We start from the raw sequence: 16,211 nt of genomic DNA, 5'->3' as shown, positions 1-16,211 counted from the left end.
GTGCATTATACGGTTTCCCACCTTTTCTATTTGAAGTTCTCTGACCCTTAGGGAACCGATTTTTTCCACTGCCTTTTTATGTGGTGTCCCAAAGTTTCCCATCTATTGCACCCTAAAAATTTACCTATGTATCACTACTCTCACAGTTAGAATAGAGAGTCTGCCTGTCTCAGCGATGACGGCTTGTTTTCCAGAGAGGACATGGGTTCATTACCGTTCACCTCCAGTCGTTTGCTGCGGTTGCAGGTTTGTTGCCAGTTCAGCTGCAGTGCACAATCAGACCTGCTGAGAGGAGAGGAGGTCAAACAGACTACAGAGGGGGATGGAGAGAAAGGGGGAGGTGGGAGATTGAGATTGAAGAGCCAGTGTTTTCTGTAGTACTCACTGAGCACGGCGCTCGCGGCAAAGATGGGGGGGGGGGGGGGGGGGGTGGGGGGGGGTGCTGAGAAGTGAAGAGGCTGTATGATTCCCACTATCTGTAATATAAAACATTTATGTGAGTCGGGGTATTGCTGGAAAAAAGAGAATGTGAGATCAGCAAACCTTCCCTTGATAAATAAAGTTTAAAAACTCTCAGTGAGTTCTCAGAGAGTCGGGGTATTTGGGGCGAAGCGATAAGGGATGATGAGTGATATGGATGGATGCTCTCTGAGGCGCCGTGCCTTGATGCTGCTGAGGAGTGGGTTCGACCAGGGAGACTGACATGGACATATCCAGGTCACCAGCTTTACTTCTTTCTGATCTGGTGCCTGGTTCAGACCCACACTGCTTCTCCACTATACATCAGACAGACAGCTCCGTAGAGAAAGACAGGGATGGGGATGGGGGAGGGACGAGGGGGTCTTAAGGTCCCAAAAGTATTTTAGCACTAACATCATCTTCTGTTCTGTCATAGACTTACAATGAAACAAGGCTCTCTCTCCATAAATAACATAATGTCCCAGTGGGAATCAGACACATAACCCTGGCAGTGTTAGCAGGGGCGTAGCTAGGAATTATGGGCGCTAGAAACAGGAAGGGACTCTGGGCCCCCCCTCCACTTTCCCCTCATTCCCGCACCGCCATTATTTAATCTACGATAAAACATCTATATCTACCCATCTGCAACTCAAACACACCTCCACACATTCATTTACTCATCAATTTTCAGATACATTTTCAGAGTTTTGGGCACTACTAGTGTGCTAGCGCTAATCAGCTGTCTTAACCAAACTTTCACCAGCAGTTCCCTGTTCAAAATCTTATAATCTTGTTTTAGACTACACAGGAAAAATCAAACCAAATTGTCAAACAGCTGCTGCATCATATTTTTGAGGCAGCAGAAGTTTTGTTTGTTTGTGGTTTTGTACATTTCAACCACACCCTGTTTCAAAACCAGAGCAGTGAGAAATAAAATATTTATAAATATACACAAGGACCACAAAAGGCATTTTGGTCCAGACACTTTAGGGGTCCTGGGTAATCAGTACCCCTATTCCCCCCATTTTGACGCCCCCAGAGGGTTAGTGCTCAACCCATTGATCTATAGAGGGCCAGCAACCAGCAGCAGAAGGCTGTATATGAGTTTGTGCAGCACACCTGCCCCAAACACGCCTCACCCCAACAGACATTATGTAATCCATGTTGCCCAAGGCCAAACAGGTGCCAAAGCTGCCTTTGGCCCCAGACAGCGACAATCCAGTGTCTCTGTCTTCAGCTCATTCCTTCTTCCTTCCTGCCCCCCCCCTCCTTCCCCCACTCTTTAACACACACACTCACACATTCCAGCTTCACAGATGCAAATGCAGGCATAATCCACGTGAGCCATGTGACACCACACTGCACGACGTTTGCTCTGAGGAACCCACAGAACAGCCAGCCTGAGCCCAGCCCAAGACTACGGCACGCTGTTCCTTTCAGTAAGTGGGCACAAGTGTGAGAGAGGCTACCAGATGATTTTAGGTCAGAAGTTGGGGTTTTTGGGCTCTATTTAAGTGTACAGGCACATCATTTAAAAGACCACAGAAAGCTGTGGAATTTCTGGAAATGTGTCTGGCATGTGATTTGTGCGTAAGGTGTGTGTTTATGTGGTTCAGCCTGTGTGTGTGTGTGTGTGAGAAAGAGAGAGAGAAAAAAGAAGGCGAATTAATTATTGAAATGTTCTCATAATACATACTCTAGTGTGGCGGTTGTTTTAGTAACAGCCTATGTTTAGCTGTGCCGGGAGACAGGAGTAGATTTGAGCATTTTCAGCAGATTATAAGCAGATATGCTGAGTGACAGACAGCCTGTACTGTGTCTGGTACTCTCATCAGGACTCCAGAGATTGAGTGTTCAGTGAGATTTTAGGGGACAGATATCTGTTCTTATGGATAAGACTAAGAGGACGACAAGGCTGGCTTTATCTGCTTTCTTTCCCTGGGTCTTGTCATGTGAAGTACCTTGTCTCCTAAATTAGGAACCTTGTCCTCTTGTATAGCCGCGATTCAAACAGTTCAACAAAAAGTGTACAGGCCAGGGGTATCTCAAATTAAGCATATAATCAATATAAGCCATATAACTATGAAAATGAGCTCGATTTAATGCTTACTAATTTGATTTATTCTTACGGATGTCTTGTAGCCATACCAGTTGGTGATCATTCATTATGAATAACACTTGGGATGCTGTTTCAAGATAATTTAGCATGAAATTCATCAAGTAAGTAATCCTGCTTTTTAAAAATCCCCCATAGGTCTATGCAGCACCTCCAACCAAGCCTCAGTCACAGCCTCAGCACCCCCTCTATACCCACTGGGACTCTTGACTCAGTTCTGAGGAAGGCTTAACGAAACAAAACGTCAGCCTGTCTGTGTGCTCCCATTAAGTTCTGTCTCTAAGTGCAGATTTAAGAGCGCTCCTGTGTTTTCTTTTGTTGTGGATGGGCAATTTTGAATTCCCCCTGGTAAAAAGTATTCTCTGCCCGCTGGGACCGTGGGGGTCTCAGATTCCACAGAAAGTCATTTTCAGCGATGTGGGTATATTGTTTCACTTGGCAGACATAGTCTACTGGCCTCTTTGGGGCTTTGGGGAGGTTCCCCTGCCTGCTCTTTCACTGCTCCCTTGTCTAATCTAAAAGGCCTATTTTTAGCTGGCACATATATACACTAAATCTGTCATTTCATTTTCCGCTCTATGTTTGTTTACAATGTGAACAGGGGGGAGCACATGTGCCGAGCTGTTCCAGGGGCTGTTCCAGGGGTGTGGCACCCATGGTGAATCCCAATGCAGGGAGGGTGTGGTAGAGGCAGTTAGAGGGAGTTTTTTGATCTCTCTATCTCCACCATATCATATACTCTGTGATCCTCCCTCCCACAGAGTTCCCTATCATTTCTGAAGGAATCTCCCCAGTGTCCTACATGGGAGTTAGACTGTAAATACAGAGAACCTGGGCCACACTTTCCTTTTAGTTATTAATTATAACTATTATTAACATAAGGAAGATAATTAACAGATTAACTACTTAATGCAAGGTGGTTTGAAGGTGATTGAACCATTTTAACCAATGTGATTAAGATATTTAAGCCAATATAATTAAGATCCATGCATTGGTTTCTATATAATTACTGACCGTTGCTGTTTACACAGTTTAATCCTCTGCAATCACACACATAAAGCCCTCGTGCTTTAGTGCAGATGGTTGAATGTCCAACTAATTAAGGCTTTTCTGTTTGTGTCACAGCATGTTGCTGAAGTGTAACTGATTAATGGTCAATACGTCTGATCAGTGATTCATTGCTCTTGATGACTCCAACTTACTCAGCGTTAGTATCAGTGGTGAATGTGCTGTGTGAGCTTCATTCATCCGGCACCAATCAGCACAGGACTCACTCAATACTGCCAAACACTGACAGCTGGTCAGCCATATCAATCATGTAGTTTTCATGTGCAAAGTAAGCCTCAGAACTGATGACGGTGTAAGAGTTTGTCACAAACAGTAGTTTTATGCAGTGCATTTTCTGCCAGAGATGTATATAAATGTATATAGATGTTTTGTTTCCAAATGAAGTATCCAGCATTTGGCACAAAATGAAACCTACAAAATGATTGCTGGTACAAACTTCTAATTCATTCTGTTGTAGAAGAGAACTGATGTCCCTGGTAATGATAGCAATTTTATAATATAATATATAACATATATATAATATAATATATATAAAATGTATCTTCTAGATCTTCCGATAACGTTTTTCCCCATATTGGATCTTTAAAGTTATGGAAATGAACACTTCATATAAAGTCAGAGGGATGAGAAAAGATGCTTACTGGCAAAGCCCCAGGGGTAGAGGGACTCAGTGTCTATTCTTCCACATGTCCTCTATCTGACAGGCAGTCCCACACTAAATCTGTCCAGAAACAATATCAGTTACTGTGACAAGGTCCTGCCTTGTGGCCCTCAGGGGCCAGACTGTATAATAAAAAGATCAGCACTGGAAAGTTTCTTTACCTCAGAGTTAAACAAAAGCCTGTCTGTTTCTTCCACACTGCAAGGGACATTTCAGATGTAGCTGCCATACACTGTTTTGGTCCAAGTCAAACTGACTGGTCACATTCAGTACTTTAAAAATGTGTTCCACTTGACGTAAAGAAACCTGCTGTACAGACTGAGTTGAGCTCTTGTAGTATATAATTAGATCCTCTCAACATGGGTGGTGGTGCAATGGAAAACAAAGCCTTCTTGTCGCCTGAGAAGCTCTTCCAGGTCCCATCCTGTTGTTAGGGTCTTGTGGGAACCTTCATGGGACACTCCTGGGGTTTTACCTCCCCCTCTTCCCTGCTGGATAAAAGAGGTGGGAGAGCCTGCTCTCCTCGCAGCGCCATCTCTTAGTGTGGAGCACACCACACCTGGTGGTGTAATGAAAGGTATACCAAGCATACCCACCTCTTTTATGTGCATTATTATTAACATCAATCAGCCTATATGACATATGGGATGGTGGGATCACCAGATGTAGCTATCTGCTGGGCACATGTACCCACCTCATGAAGTACTAACACATTACTGGTATACTTTATAGTAACCACAGGTGGCGCCATCATGGAGGTCCATTGAAGTATTGCCTCTGTGCGAGTAATGAAATAATATACAACATGCAAATACCAGTCATTGCACTAGGTCATTACAGTCGGCTACTACTAGTAAGCTTCATATAATGTTAGTGGACCAGATATTGTGGCTAGCTAACAAATAAACTGACATTATCTATACACAAAATTGATCAGATGTATCAGTGGTGAAATGATCAGTTTCCAGACAGCTGTTCTCAGCCATAGCTGCCAAGCGCTATGGACCTCCAATATGGCCGCCAGAAGGTGTGTAGTGTCAGTGGGCTCCAATCATGTGCCTTGGAGGCCCAAGAGAGTAAGGAGGCTGTGATTTCAACCAAACACTCAACCGGCTGAATTCGGGCATCCTGGTGGCTCGGCTGGCTAAGGTGCGTACCATGTAACCGTGACCTTGTGGGTTCGAGTCTGACCAGGGACTCTGTGATTATCACATAAGTTTAGCAAACCTCCAAGCAGGGGAACTAATGAGTGAAATCAGCAGTTGTAGTATTTGGTTGGAATGTAAAAACATATTGCCTTGGGCTTCCATGGCACATTGATTGAGAACCACTGTGTTACATCACCTGAGAACCCTCTATAGTGTTCAGTAGGCTGCTGTGCACGCCTCTTCCTGCTTTTGTCTGGGATAGTATAGAGTACAGTATATCTGTCTTTTCCTGCCAACGGTATGTCTGAAGAAGACAATTGTATCTGAAATGTTATTTATATGTGTTATTTCCACAATAAAATATTACGTTTTAGTGGAGAGAGCGTTGCACCTGGTCATCTGTATGGATTTCTAATTTATTTAAGGAAGCACCTCTCTCCTCTCTCTCTCTCTTGGTTGTCTGAACACAAACTCTTCAATACTGATCATTAAGCAATCTATCTAAGTGGTGCACTATAATTAATAGGTTGTGTTCAATTGAATGTTGGATATTAGTGTGTGTGTGTGTGTGTGTGTGAGAGAGAGAGAGTCTGTGCATGTGTGTATTTGTGTCCAGCCTGAACAGACATGATAAAGAATGTTTCACACGTTGCTGTGCCTTAAGTGTCTTGGCATCAACTGGCATAGCTCTAACCTGATGGTGTCAACCAATAAAATGCCACGCATGCTTGTCAGACAGAGGTTGACATTCAATATCTGACTTTCTCATGCCAGTTGCCATTCCAACGATGCCTTTTTCATGTCTGATCGTTGTGGTTTTCCTCATGCGGCACAATCCTCTCACCAACTGCCAGCGTTTCTCTCTGAAGATGGAGAGGCATTTGGTGGTTTACCAGCTGCTCCTCGAACGAACGTGTGGCTCTGTCCTGGCGGCTCCTGGCATTCTTGGCACACGGTCGTCCCGTGGCGAAGGATGGGCGCTCAGCAGCAGGATTCCCCTGCAGGGCGGGGCAGATGGAGACACTGTCCTTGGCTACTCAGGGAACTGGAAGGGGGCGTCTTTCCGGTGGCCACATATTTCACTGTCTCCTTCCATGTCTCACACAGTCTCTCTATCCCATCTCAGTCTCACAGTTCTTACATTTTCATTCTGCGAAGGTCACAGTATCAATAACCCACATGTGCAATATGGTTAATCCGTTTGGATTAGGGCCATGGTTTCTTGAGAGGCTTTCAAAGTGTGGCTATTTCCAAGTGTCTGCAGCCAGGCCGTGTAATACTGGCTCTGTAGCGACAGAAAGACAGGCTAAAATAATTCTTCAAAAAGCACTCCAGCACTCTGTTTCATAAAGTAAATCCTGCTGGATTTATTTTGCTGCTGTTTCCACATCCAAATAGCCAGTGTTAATAATCCACACAGTGGGCAGAACCGTGTAGGCATGATCATAGGCTTCAGACAGACAGACAGACAGGCAGACAGACAGGCAGGCAGGCAGACAGATAGACAGGCAGGCAGGCAGGCAGGCAGACAGACAGGCAGGCAGGCAGGCAGACAGACAGATAGACAGGCAGGCAGGCAGGCAGGCAGGCAGGCAGGCAGACAGACAGACAGGCAGGCAGGCAGGCAGGCAGGCAGACAGATAGACAGACAGGCAGGCAGGCAGGCAGACACACACACACACACACACACACACTGGAACCAGCTTTCTTCTAAATTTAAAATTACACAGTACCAGAGAAACAATAATGAGCAGATAATGAGAAAGTTTGATTTATGCTCTGTTTGAGGTCTAACAGGCAGTGTTTCTGTCTGACGGGCCTGAGGCTAATCGCGGGCCGCCTGTCTCGGAATTCATAATGAATCAATTACTGAAGTGTCATTTCCGCCATTAGGGATCGCTGCATTGCTGGCCATTTTTTTCCTCGCTGCGTGACTGCTCTTATGGGAGCATTTGAGGACAGTAGAGATGGGTGTGTGAGTAGTGGCCCCTGCTGGTGGGCCGAGGCAGCTGTAGCATCTTACAACAATGGTTACTGTTGTTTTTCAATTAGGGGTTGGACTTTCGATGCTTCCTTGGTGGTCTAAGAACTAAGGTCTGTGTTTACATGATCTAAACAGTGTGTTTGATATTGTTTGAATCCATCTGCACATGGCATCAAAGCAGCTTTCTCTGTATCGACTCCCCATTTTAGGAAAAGCAGGACAATGATGCCCCCTGCTGTCTCATATACATAAATACATGCTGTAGATGATCCTGTGCACAATTTCTAGTGATAGGTCTATCTATTCAGTTACTGCTGTTTTTTTTAGCTGTGAAATCAGTCTGACAGATCCCCTACAGCAGAGATTCCCATTGAAAAGAGTCAATGCTGCCTCTCACCAAAGCTTGTGAATAGTCACTAACGGAGTCTGCAAAAGAAAATTGTTTAGGACTTCAGACAAGTCAGACAATCTTGGGTCATGACAAAAACTGTACTACAATGTGACTAGATAGATAATATAGCCATTTAATAAGCATTGCCACTATGTAGAACTGTCAAGTCCCCATCCTCACACAGCTATTTTATAATAGTGATGCCTCTTCAGTGGGATGTAGCGCTGAGCGGTTGTTTTGTGTGGATTGGAGAGTGTGAGGACTCTTTGGATTGCTGTTGGTATACTGAGATACCTCGCAGTATGAGTATGAGTAATGTTTATTGCTCAATCACTATGCTTATACTGCATGAGTCAGAACAGGGGGTGTATGTAATGCAGATATTCTGACAAAGACGACGGCGCTGCTTGAAACATCGTTGTCACTAACATGGCTGACGCTGACACTGTGGGCGTTAGGCTACACTCCTTGTCAACTTGCTAGCATCAGCCAGGGAACATTGTCACCAGTTTGTTAATAAAAGTAATTGGGCGATCACCTTGTTTTACAGAGTGCAGCTATGTGCAGTTTGACAGCTAGGTGTGGAGGAGAGTGTATTCTAACAATAGTCCCATTACTGCAGTGCCTCCCATAGTGTAGCTGGATCCAATCACAACCCCCAGTGAGAGAACAAGAGAACAAGGAAGCAACAATCAAAGAAATGGAATGGTTTCTGCCTGGAAACGGGCTTAATTGATTTCCTCTGTGTCTTTCTCTCTGCTGTGCATTTATCTGCTGGATGGAAGAGTGGAGGGAGGAAAGAAAGACAGCGAGAAAGGCAGAGAAAGAAAGCGCGAGAGACAGGGAGATACAGAAAGAGAGGCCATCAGAGGTCATCCTCCGGCACTGCACCCAAAGCAAACCGAGGGGAGTTTCTTGCGGACGTTGTGTGTCTCAGGCCGATGCGGCTCCGCAGACTGAGATTCATTAGGGAGAACACCTGCGCTGTATAGGGGTCTGCTGCATGCTTGCTTGCTTGCCTGCCTATCTTCCTGACTGCAGTAACATCTGGCAGAGGAGCAAGTGAATTCAAAAGGAACATCTGCACAGCAGCAAGCAGCCAAGCAAACAAACAATCCTAATGGAAGCAGTCACAGTTCCCAAATACAAAACTAAGCATTGTTGGACACCTATTTTCCTTTAATTGAGGCCATATTAAGTATTGGCACTGTTTTCTTCCCAGTGTGTTGGGGAACATTTGAATAGTTGAAAGGGGAACTGTCTTGTGTCAAAGTACGTATGACATATAACATACACATATGCTACAATACCATACATTTTTATTGTCCCAAAGGAAAGTCAATTTGCAAGGCCAGCAGAGAAAACATAGTGCACAACAATGAGCAATGTACCTAACAACATTTACAAGCTAACAATATGCAGTTATATCAACAGTTATCCAGTTAGATAACAGCTATTTTATAAGTCTGGTTGCTCTGTTTCTGCATATGGAGCGACCAATGCAGAATACATACAGCACTATACATTACACTCAGCAGTGGGCAGCATATAGGCTAACACAACACTCATCAGTTAACACAACTCTGTCATGTTATCACGCAAAATTATAGTGCACACCAAAATATAGTGCACACACCATGCACAGCAACATAGATAAACATTCTCAAATTCACAATAATTATAGTTGAATGGATTACATGCTTGCACACACACACACACACACACACAAACACACACACAAACAGAAACACACACTCTCTTTCTCTCGCTCTGTCTCCCTCTCTTTCTTTCATGAGAGTTGAGAGACAATACAGTATTCCTCCAGTGCTGCATAGTTCCAACATTGAGACTGCACACTTGAGCAGGAGTGCGTACTGTAAGTGCCCGTGATTGGCCTAGAGCGGTCATGTGACTGCAGACTGTAGTCCCCTGTGTTAGGCCACGGTAATTGAGGCTTCCATATGGTATAGATCAGATGTAGCCTTCACCACAGCATTCCTCCAGCATAAAGGCTCTACGCTTATATCCACAGTGAAAACCCAGCTAATCAAACAACTACCTCTGGGAGAGAATACAGAGACAACCCCGGTGTCAAATACAACACACTTCTGTCTCCATCCTCTCTATCTGTCTCTCTCTCTCTCTCTCTCTCTCCATACAGTGTCTCTCTTCTATAGGACACCTTCCACAACAGGCTGTTTTCGCCCAGAACAAAACAAACATGTCACAGGCCAAAGCTGTGTTCTTATTAAGCTCAAAGGAGTGTGGCTGTGTTTGCGGTAGATATTAAAGAGGGGAACGCTGTGTGGTTGCAGTTTGTCTTTGTTGCAATAAATAATATACCTTTTTTTTTTTTTATATGGCAGATTATGGCAGTGTGGCTGTGTTTGTGGTAGATATTAAAGAGGGAAACAGTGCGTGGTTGCAGTTAGTCTTTGTTGCAGTAGATAATATACCATTTTTCTATGGCAGATTATGCCCAGAGATATAAAATCCTGCCCAGTTTCTATTTGCCCGTATCCATGCATGTCCATGCAATTTACTGAGTAGGTGGTTGTAATAAGCTTGATAGTCCTAAACCTCCCTGTCTTACTGCCAGAATCTTGTGTATCCCATAATATCACACCGTCATTTGCTGTGCCGATCTGCACTCGCTCCACACCACTGTGGGTTTAATGTTGTGCAACTCATGTTACAGGCTATACTACCATGTCAACTGATATGTGAAACAGTGAATTGCACTCACCTGCATTGTGGGACGCCGATACTTTCCCAGCTTGACTCATATTAGGCCACAACATAGGCCTACTAATAAATAGGTTTTAGCCACCACATCTTGCTTTTATTTGTGGACAAAGGGAATATATATTTAGATTGGGAAGACCCCAACTATCACAGCAAAACTTAAACGTATCATGCAGCACATGACAAAATATCCCTTAGAAAATCCTATAGTAATACCAAAGGAGACAAAAAAGAATACCATAAAGTAGGCTACATAAGGTCATTATAATAATAAATTATATTTACAAATGGTTGAGTACTGCATAAACACTAACAGGCATTCTCAAATGTTTTCATACCAGTGACCCCCCAAAATGGACACAACTGGGTTATGGACCCTCTCCCCTCCTGGATGGATTTAGATGTTGTTTATTTAGTTGGCTGTTGAGTTGTAGGGGTAGACTAACTGTACTGTAGGTGGGGAGGTAATGGGTTAATAGATCACCAGAGTAGTCATTCTTATAGGTACATTCTCTGACAGATCATTTCCAGAGAACTGGGAAATTTAAGTAGGCTAGGCTATATGTCATTTTGCTGGGAACCCCCTGGAACCCTCTCCAGGACCCCTGGTGGGCACCAGACCCCACTTTAACACCACTGAGTTAAAGGATTTGGGATCACAGTATTATTTTTAGACTGGGAGGCTGGATCAGGCACAGGGGCAGCGATGCTTGATGAATAGTCTCTTCTTCTGGTGCAGCGACTTGCAGGGGAAACCGCTTTGTTAGCAGCTATATCCAGATTTTATGCGGGTTACTAAGGGCTGGGTAGTTAGAAAGACCAGTGTTGGTTTCCTTAGTCAAAGAGTAGTTCATTAAGCTAACGCTACTCTTTGCAAAAGTCTATTATGTTATTTACATATTATGCCGTGTGAGAAGTAACGTCTTACACTAACGTTATAAGTTACATTATTTTACCGTTACACGCCCCCCAAATTGCGGTTGCATCGTCTTACTACAAAAAATCGCGATAACTTGATGACCTACCCCATGAATGATCTGGGTAACCAAATAACATTGATGTTCTGTGCTCTTGCTAATGTTTTTCGAGCTAAAATCAAAGTAATGGGAATACTTTCACTCGGAGAAAGTAAACTTTTCTTTCATTTCTCTTGTAACGTTAAGCTAGTTATCAACTAAGAGGACAACTAACGTTAATTCTAACCGAAATGCATAACCAACGTTTATTTGACATTCAGTGGGGGTTGATAGCAAAAGTAACGACGTACATTGTTGCATTTTTGGGTTGCTAACGTTAACTGTGAAAAGAAATATTGAAAGTTAACTAGCAATTCGTTACACTACTCGTTACTGGAGATAGTAACGGCATTACCACCCAACACGGGTGCCACCAAACTTCGGCTTCAGAAATACAAGTGTACTGTCTCTTTAAGATCCCTCGGCTAGTCTGCTTCGTATTGATCAATCCACCATTTTCCAACACACAGCGGCGGCAGTGCTAACACAGCTCCGGCAGCGAGAGAGAGAGACACCCCTCTACCTGGAGAGGAAGCCAGGGACCCGGGGCAGTCATGGCAGCGAACATGTACCGGGTTGGAGGTAAGGCGGACAACATTTTGGGACCTTTCCGTATCCTTTATGGCGGACTCGCCATGGTTCGTCGCGGGGTTTTTTTTTTTTTTTTTTTTACACAGCGTGGTCTGTCTTTCCTTCCCCTCTTTTATTTCCCTAAAGCTAAAGAGCCTTGTGCTTCACAGAGGATGATGATGGTGACTGTGTGAAGAGGAGGATGGCGATGAAGAGTAGTGGTTCGCTTACAGAACACCTCCCGGGTTCTCTTGTTTCTTTTGTGTTGTTTGTTGTAACTTGCGACTAAACCTAAACAACTACTTCAATGTGATGATGCACCTAATGCCGAAGTAACATGCATTTGTGTTTCTAAATATTTAAGGTAACATGGCGAACCGCTTCTAAAAGTTTGGCGTGCTAGGAAACTATTGCTTGAGCTACCCTCCAATATCGATAATAATAATTGGTGATATTATTTGTTATTGACTGACCAGCAGCAAGCTCCTCAGACTTGCTGGGGAGCAGTAAAAGAGTGGATGCCCAATTCTTTTGCAGAGAAGGAGCTGCAGGTTCTGGACTCTGAAAAGTTAGGCTATCCTCAGCTAGTTACCTGCAAGAGCCAAGAAAAGTAATATGTTCACTGCTGTGTTTTTTTTTTTTTTAATGTTTTGTTTTTTCATGTTTCTTATGATTTCTTTTTTAGACAGGCAACTACAGTTAATTCCTAATTAAGGTTCCTGTTTTCCCCTCCCAATCATTTTCTGCATAATTCATCACATCCCAGTAGGTTCAGCCTAAATAGTCAAATGAAATTGAGCAAAAGCTATACAATAGTTAAAATCAGCTTGTGGTTGATTCTTGTGGACCTGCTCACTTGGATCATTCTGATATGAGAAAGGATATGAGATGTCCTACACAATAGATTAGCAGTATTGCAGCATTTTCACTCCATATTGCACATTATATTTGGCTACTGCTAAAATGTTGCTGTCCAATTTCACTGTGATAAACTGTCACCATCAGCAGATCACACTTATGAAGTGAAGGTGTACCATCGAGGGTGTAGATTTGGTGCAACTTGTCACAGAAGGACAATTACCTGATGCAATATTAGCTGGGCAACGACTGCAGTCTGCTCTTCACTCAAGCAGATATTTTCATGCACGCACTTTGGACGTGATAGTCTGTTCTACCTGAAATGGTTGGGTAGACTAATTGTGCATGTCTGTTTCTGTGTGTGTGTGTGTGTGAGAGAGGGAAAGAGTGATTGATTAGGCTACATTTTGAAGAGAAATACATGTGGAATAACTGACAAAGGTCTATAGGCCTAGTGAAACAGGAATACTATGATTCTTCTTGGCTTGCTACCCGCATGAAAAATAGGTTACAGTGAACGTCACAGCCCTCTTACTTAGTCAAATGCAAGTAGGCCTACCTGAGTAAGAACAGGATTAGGTCTACAGCAAGTAGGAAATGAACACGTCACCGGCCAAATGCTGGAAAATTTGGTAGGTTTGTTTACCAGACGCTTAGGCACATAACCAGCTAATGCTTGGATGACTTGTTTGGTTCTAAAAATCTAATTGGCTTGTAAAATAGTGAAAGTAGCTGGTGAGTTTTGGGATTTACCTGCAGCTGTGACTTTTAGATTTAATTTTCTGCCCCGTCAACATTTTAGCCACAGGGATGGGATCCATACTGTCACATTCTGCAGATAAAAATGACATTAAATGAATTAAAAGGAGTTCAACTCTTCAGATTAACACTATGAAGTTGCACTCTTCTGTGTAATACTACATCATGATAACATACTAACAAGTTATTAATTACCCTTGGAAGGTTTAATTGAAGCATCACAAATAGGCCTAATTGAGTAATGACCTGAACAAAAATGAGACTAAGAAGCACAATAAACATCTCACCAACAAGTAAGCAAACTATTACAATATTATTACCAAGTCATAATAATGATTTAGGCTAAGAATAAGCGCTGTTATGGAGTCCCAAGATTGACTGAGTCTTCTCTGAGTCCTCCCCCCCTCTTCCACCAATCCAGCATGGCATCAAAACAATGCAGAGCTCCTCTAAAGATGGCCGACACTTTGCAAGACAATGCTGGATCATCTTGGAAAAGCAATGACTTCCCTTGTGAAAGGAGCGTGGACAAAAGCTGGCTCAGTGGGCCTTGATGTCTTTGTTTTACCATGCAGGCCACAAGCCACTCTTCCGGCGCTTGTGGCGCTTGCTCCCTGTGCTTTCCCCATACGCAGGAAAGTGTTGGTGACTAAGTATATGCCATAAGTCTTATCACCTTCCTGGTGGGAAGGGAAGAGAAGCTAGCCCAATGTTTCTGTCCACTGGCTAAAGTAGTTATTGGATTCAAAAGCTGAACCTTCAAACAAGATTTTTTTAACCTGTTATAAGGGAGAGGGATGGAGAGAATGCATGTCTGGATTGCTGAGGAGCTGGCTATAACAGAGCAGAAAATGAATCACCAAGACTTGCTGCAGACTCATAGCTCCAACACAAAACATGTCTGTCTCAGGGTAACGGCTAGGACAACAATATTGTTTTCTTTTGAGAGTGCGTTTTAATACATTAAATACAGTACTTGCATTTGAGTCTATTGGAGTGCAACAATTCCTTATGATTCAGAACCTGCTAAAATGAATTGTAGTGTTGACAAACTTACAAAGTGACAAACTTTGTTTTTGTCCAAATTTTCGTTTGGCTGGTGACTGGTGTTGGTTTCCCACGCTGCCAGTTGCCTCTCTCACAGGTCTGGTGGCTGTACTCACTGAGGGAAAATGTGAGACTTGCTCGTTGTCATCCTGACAAGTTTAGGATGGTCAGTTGGACAGATGCATGACAGCTATCAGATGAACTCACCAAAGTATCCCCATCATCACATTTCCATCAACAGTCTTGAATTTTTACTGCAAGCTTGCTGCCCTGTAGCTTCTTTGGCAGGAGAAAAATGATTTGGAATTCAAATTCTGTTCACTCTCAGCTGCCTGAAGGCCCTAAAATGGTCGTTTGAGAGAGGAGTTTTGTGTTAAAACTATGCCTGTTCATTGGTACAGCGCATGTGAATAGGAACAAGCTGCAGTGGTTGCTGCAGCACAAGTACAGGACAGATGCTAATGATGGGAGACTTCTTAAGTTGCTACCACTGTTTATTAGATCAAAATCCCTCTGTTTTCAAACGTCACCAAACAGAAAGGCTTTGACACTTTGGATTTCCAAATATGCTCATGAGAGGAATATTCTAGATATTTTACAGTCCGGCGATGAATGTTAAACATCTATCTCGAGTCACAAGAGACGTAGGGAATTCCAAGTGAAAGACATTTATCTATTGTCTGAGACTAGATGTTCGCCCTCTTACTCAGCCAAGTCAGCCAGGAATCACTGGAGGAATTGGTGGGCCAGATTTGGGCCTAGATAGTTGCGTAGGTCTAAATCCAAACAGACTTGCGCTATTTTATCTAGGTTGATCATGCCTGAGAGTGAAAGTGAGCGATATGAAAGTGTGAAAAAGAGGTGTGGGATTGATTCAGCAGGGGATTGAATTACCTGTCATTACCATAGTAACCTCCATCCATACTATGCGTATGACAGACTGAGCCATAATTTGTCCTGTGGTTCTTGCTCTCGACGACAGGAACACCTGTGTGTGTGTGTGTGTGTGCATGGACTTGTGTGGGTGGATGTTCACTTTCTCCATTTCCTGCTTCTCCCTCGCTCCTTATGCTTGTAGCCCGGCCCTTTTCATTACTCTCATACATACGCATAGGCCATCTGCGTACTCGCTGGGTAGGTCTTACTCCAGTAGCGATGCTACCAGTGTGTCTTTATGCCTGTTAGCATTACAACGTTATTAATTCTCAACCATTTTACAGTCTGTTGACAGCGCAGACTGTCTAAAATGTAAAAGTCAACATCGCTAACATCATGACGGACTAACCAAAGTACAAATTGGATCTGTTTCACTGATAAGATTCAAATACGTGGTTTGGATGGGAATCCATGAGTGGGGGACGAGTGTATACTCTGCCAATGAGTTTGTGT

The 16,211-nt window shown here is 43.5% G+C and overlaps 1 protein-coding gene across 2 annotated transcripts in view; it reads left to right on the top strand.

Moving 5' to 3' along the window:
• The first annotated feature begins 12,056 nt into the window (after positions 1–12,056).
• Positions 12,057–16,211, top strand: part of mta1 (metastasis associated 1) — a 36,704-nt gene continuing 32,549 nt past the window's right edge. For both annotated transcript variants that reach the window (XM_078289525.1, XM_071915652.2), the window contains exon 1: positions 12,057–12,170. In XM_078289525.1, the coding sequence (XP_078145651.1) occupies positions 12,143–12,170 (28 nt within the window). In that variant the 5' untranslated portion in view covers positions 12,057–12,142. The remainder of the gene's footprint in view (positions 12,171–16,211) is intronic.

This window comes from Centroberyx gerrardi, chromosome 17, assembly GCF_048128805.1.
Source record: "Centroberyx gerrardi isolate f3 chromosome 17, fCenGer3.hap1.cur.20231027, whole genome shotgun sequence".
NCBI lineage: Eukaryota > Metazoa > Chordata > Actinopteri > Beryciformes > Berycidae > Centroberyx > Centroberyx gerrardi.
Note: the sequence above shows the minus strand (reverse complement) of the source record. Positions and strands in the feature narration are given on the sequence as shown.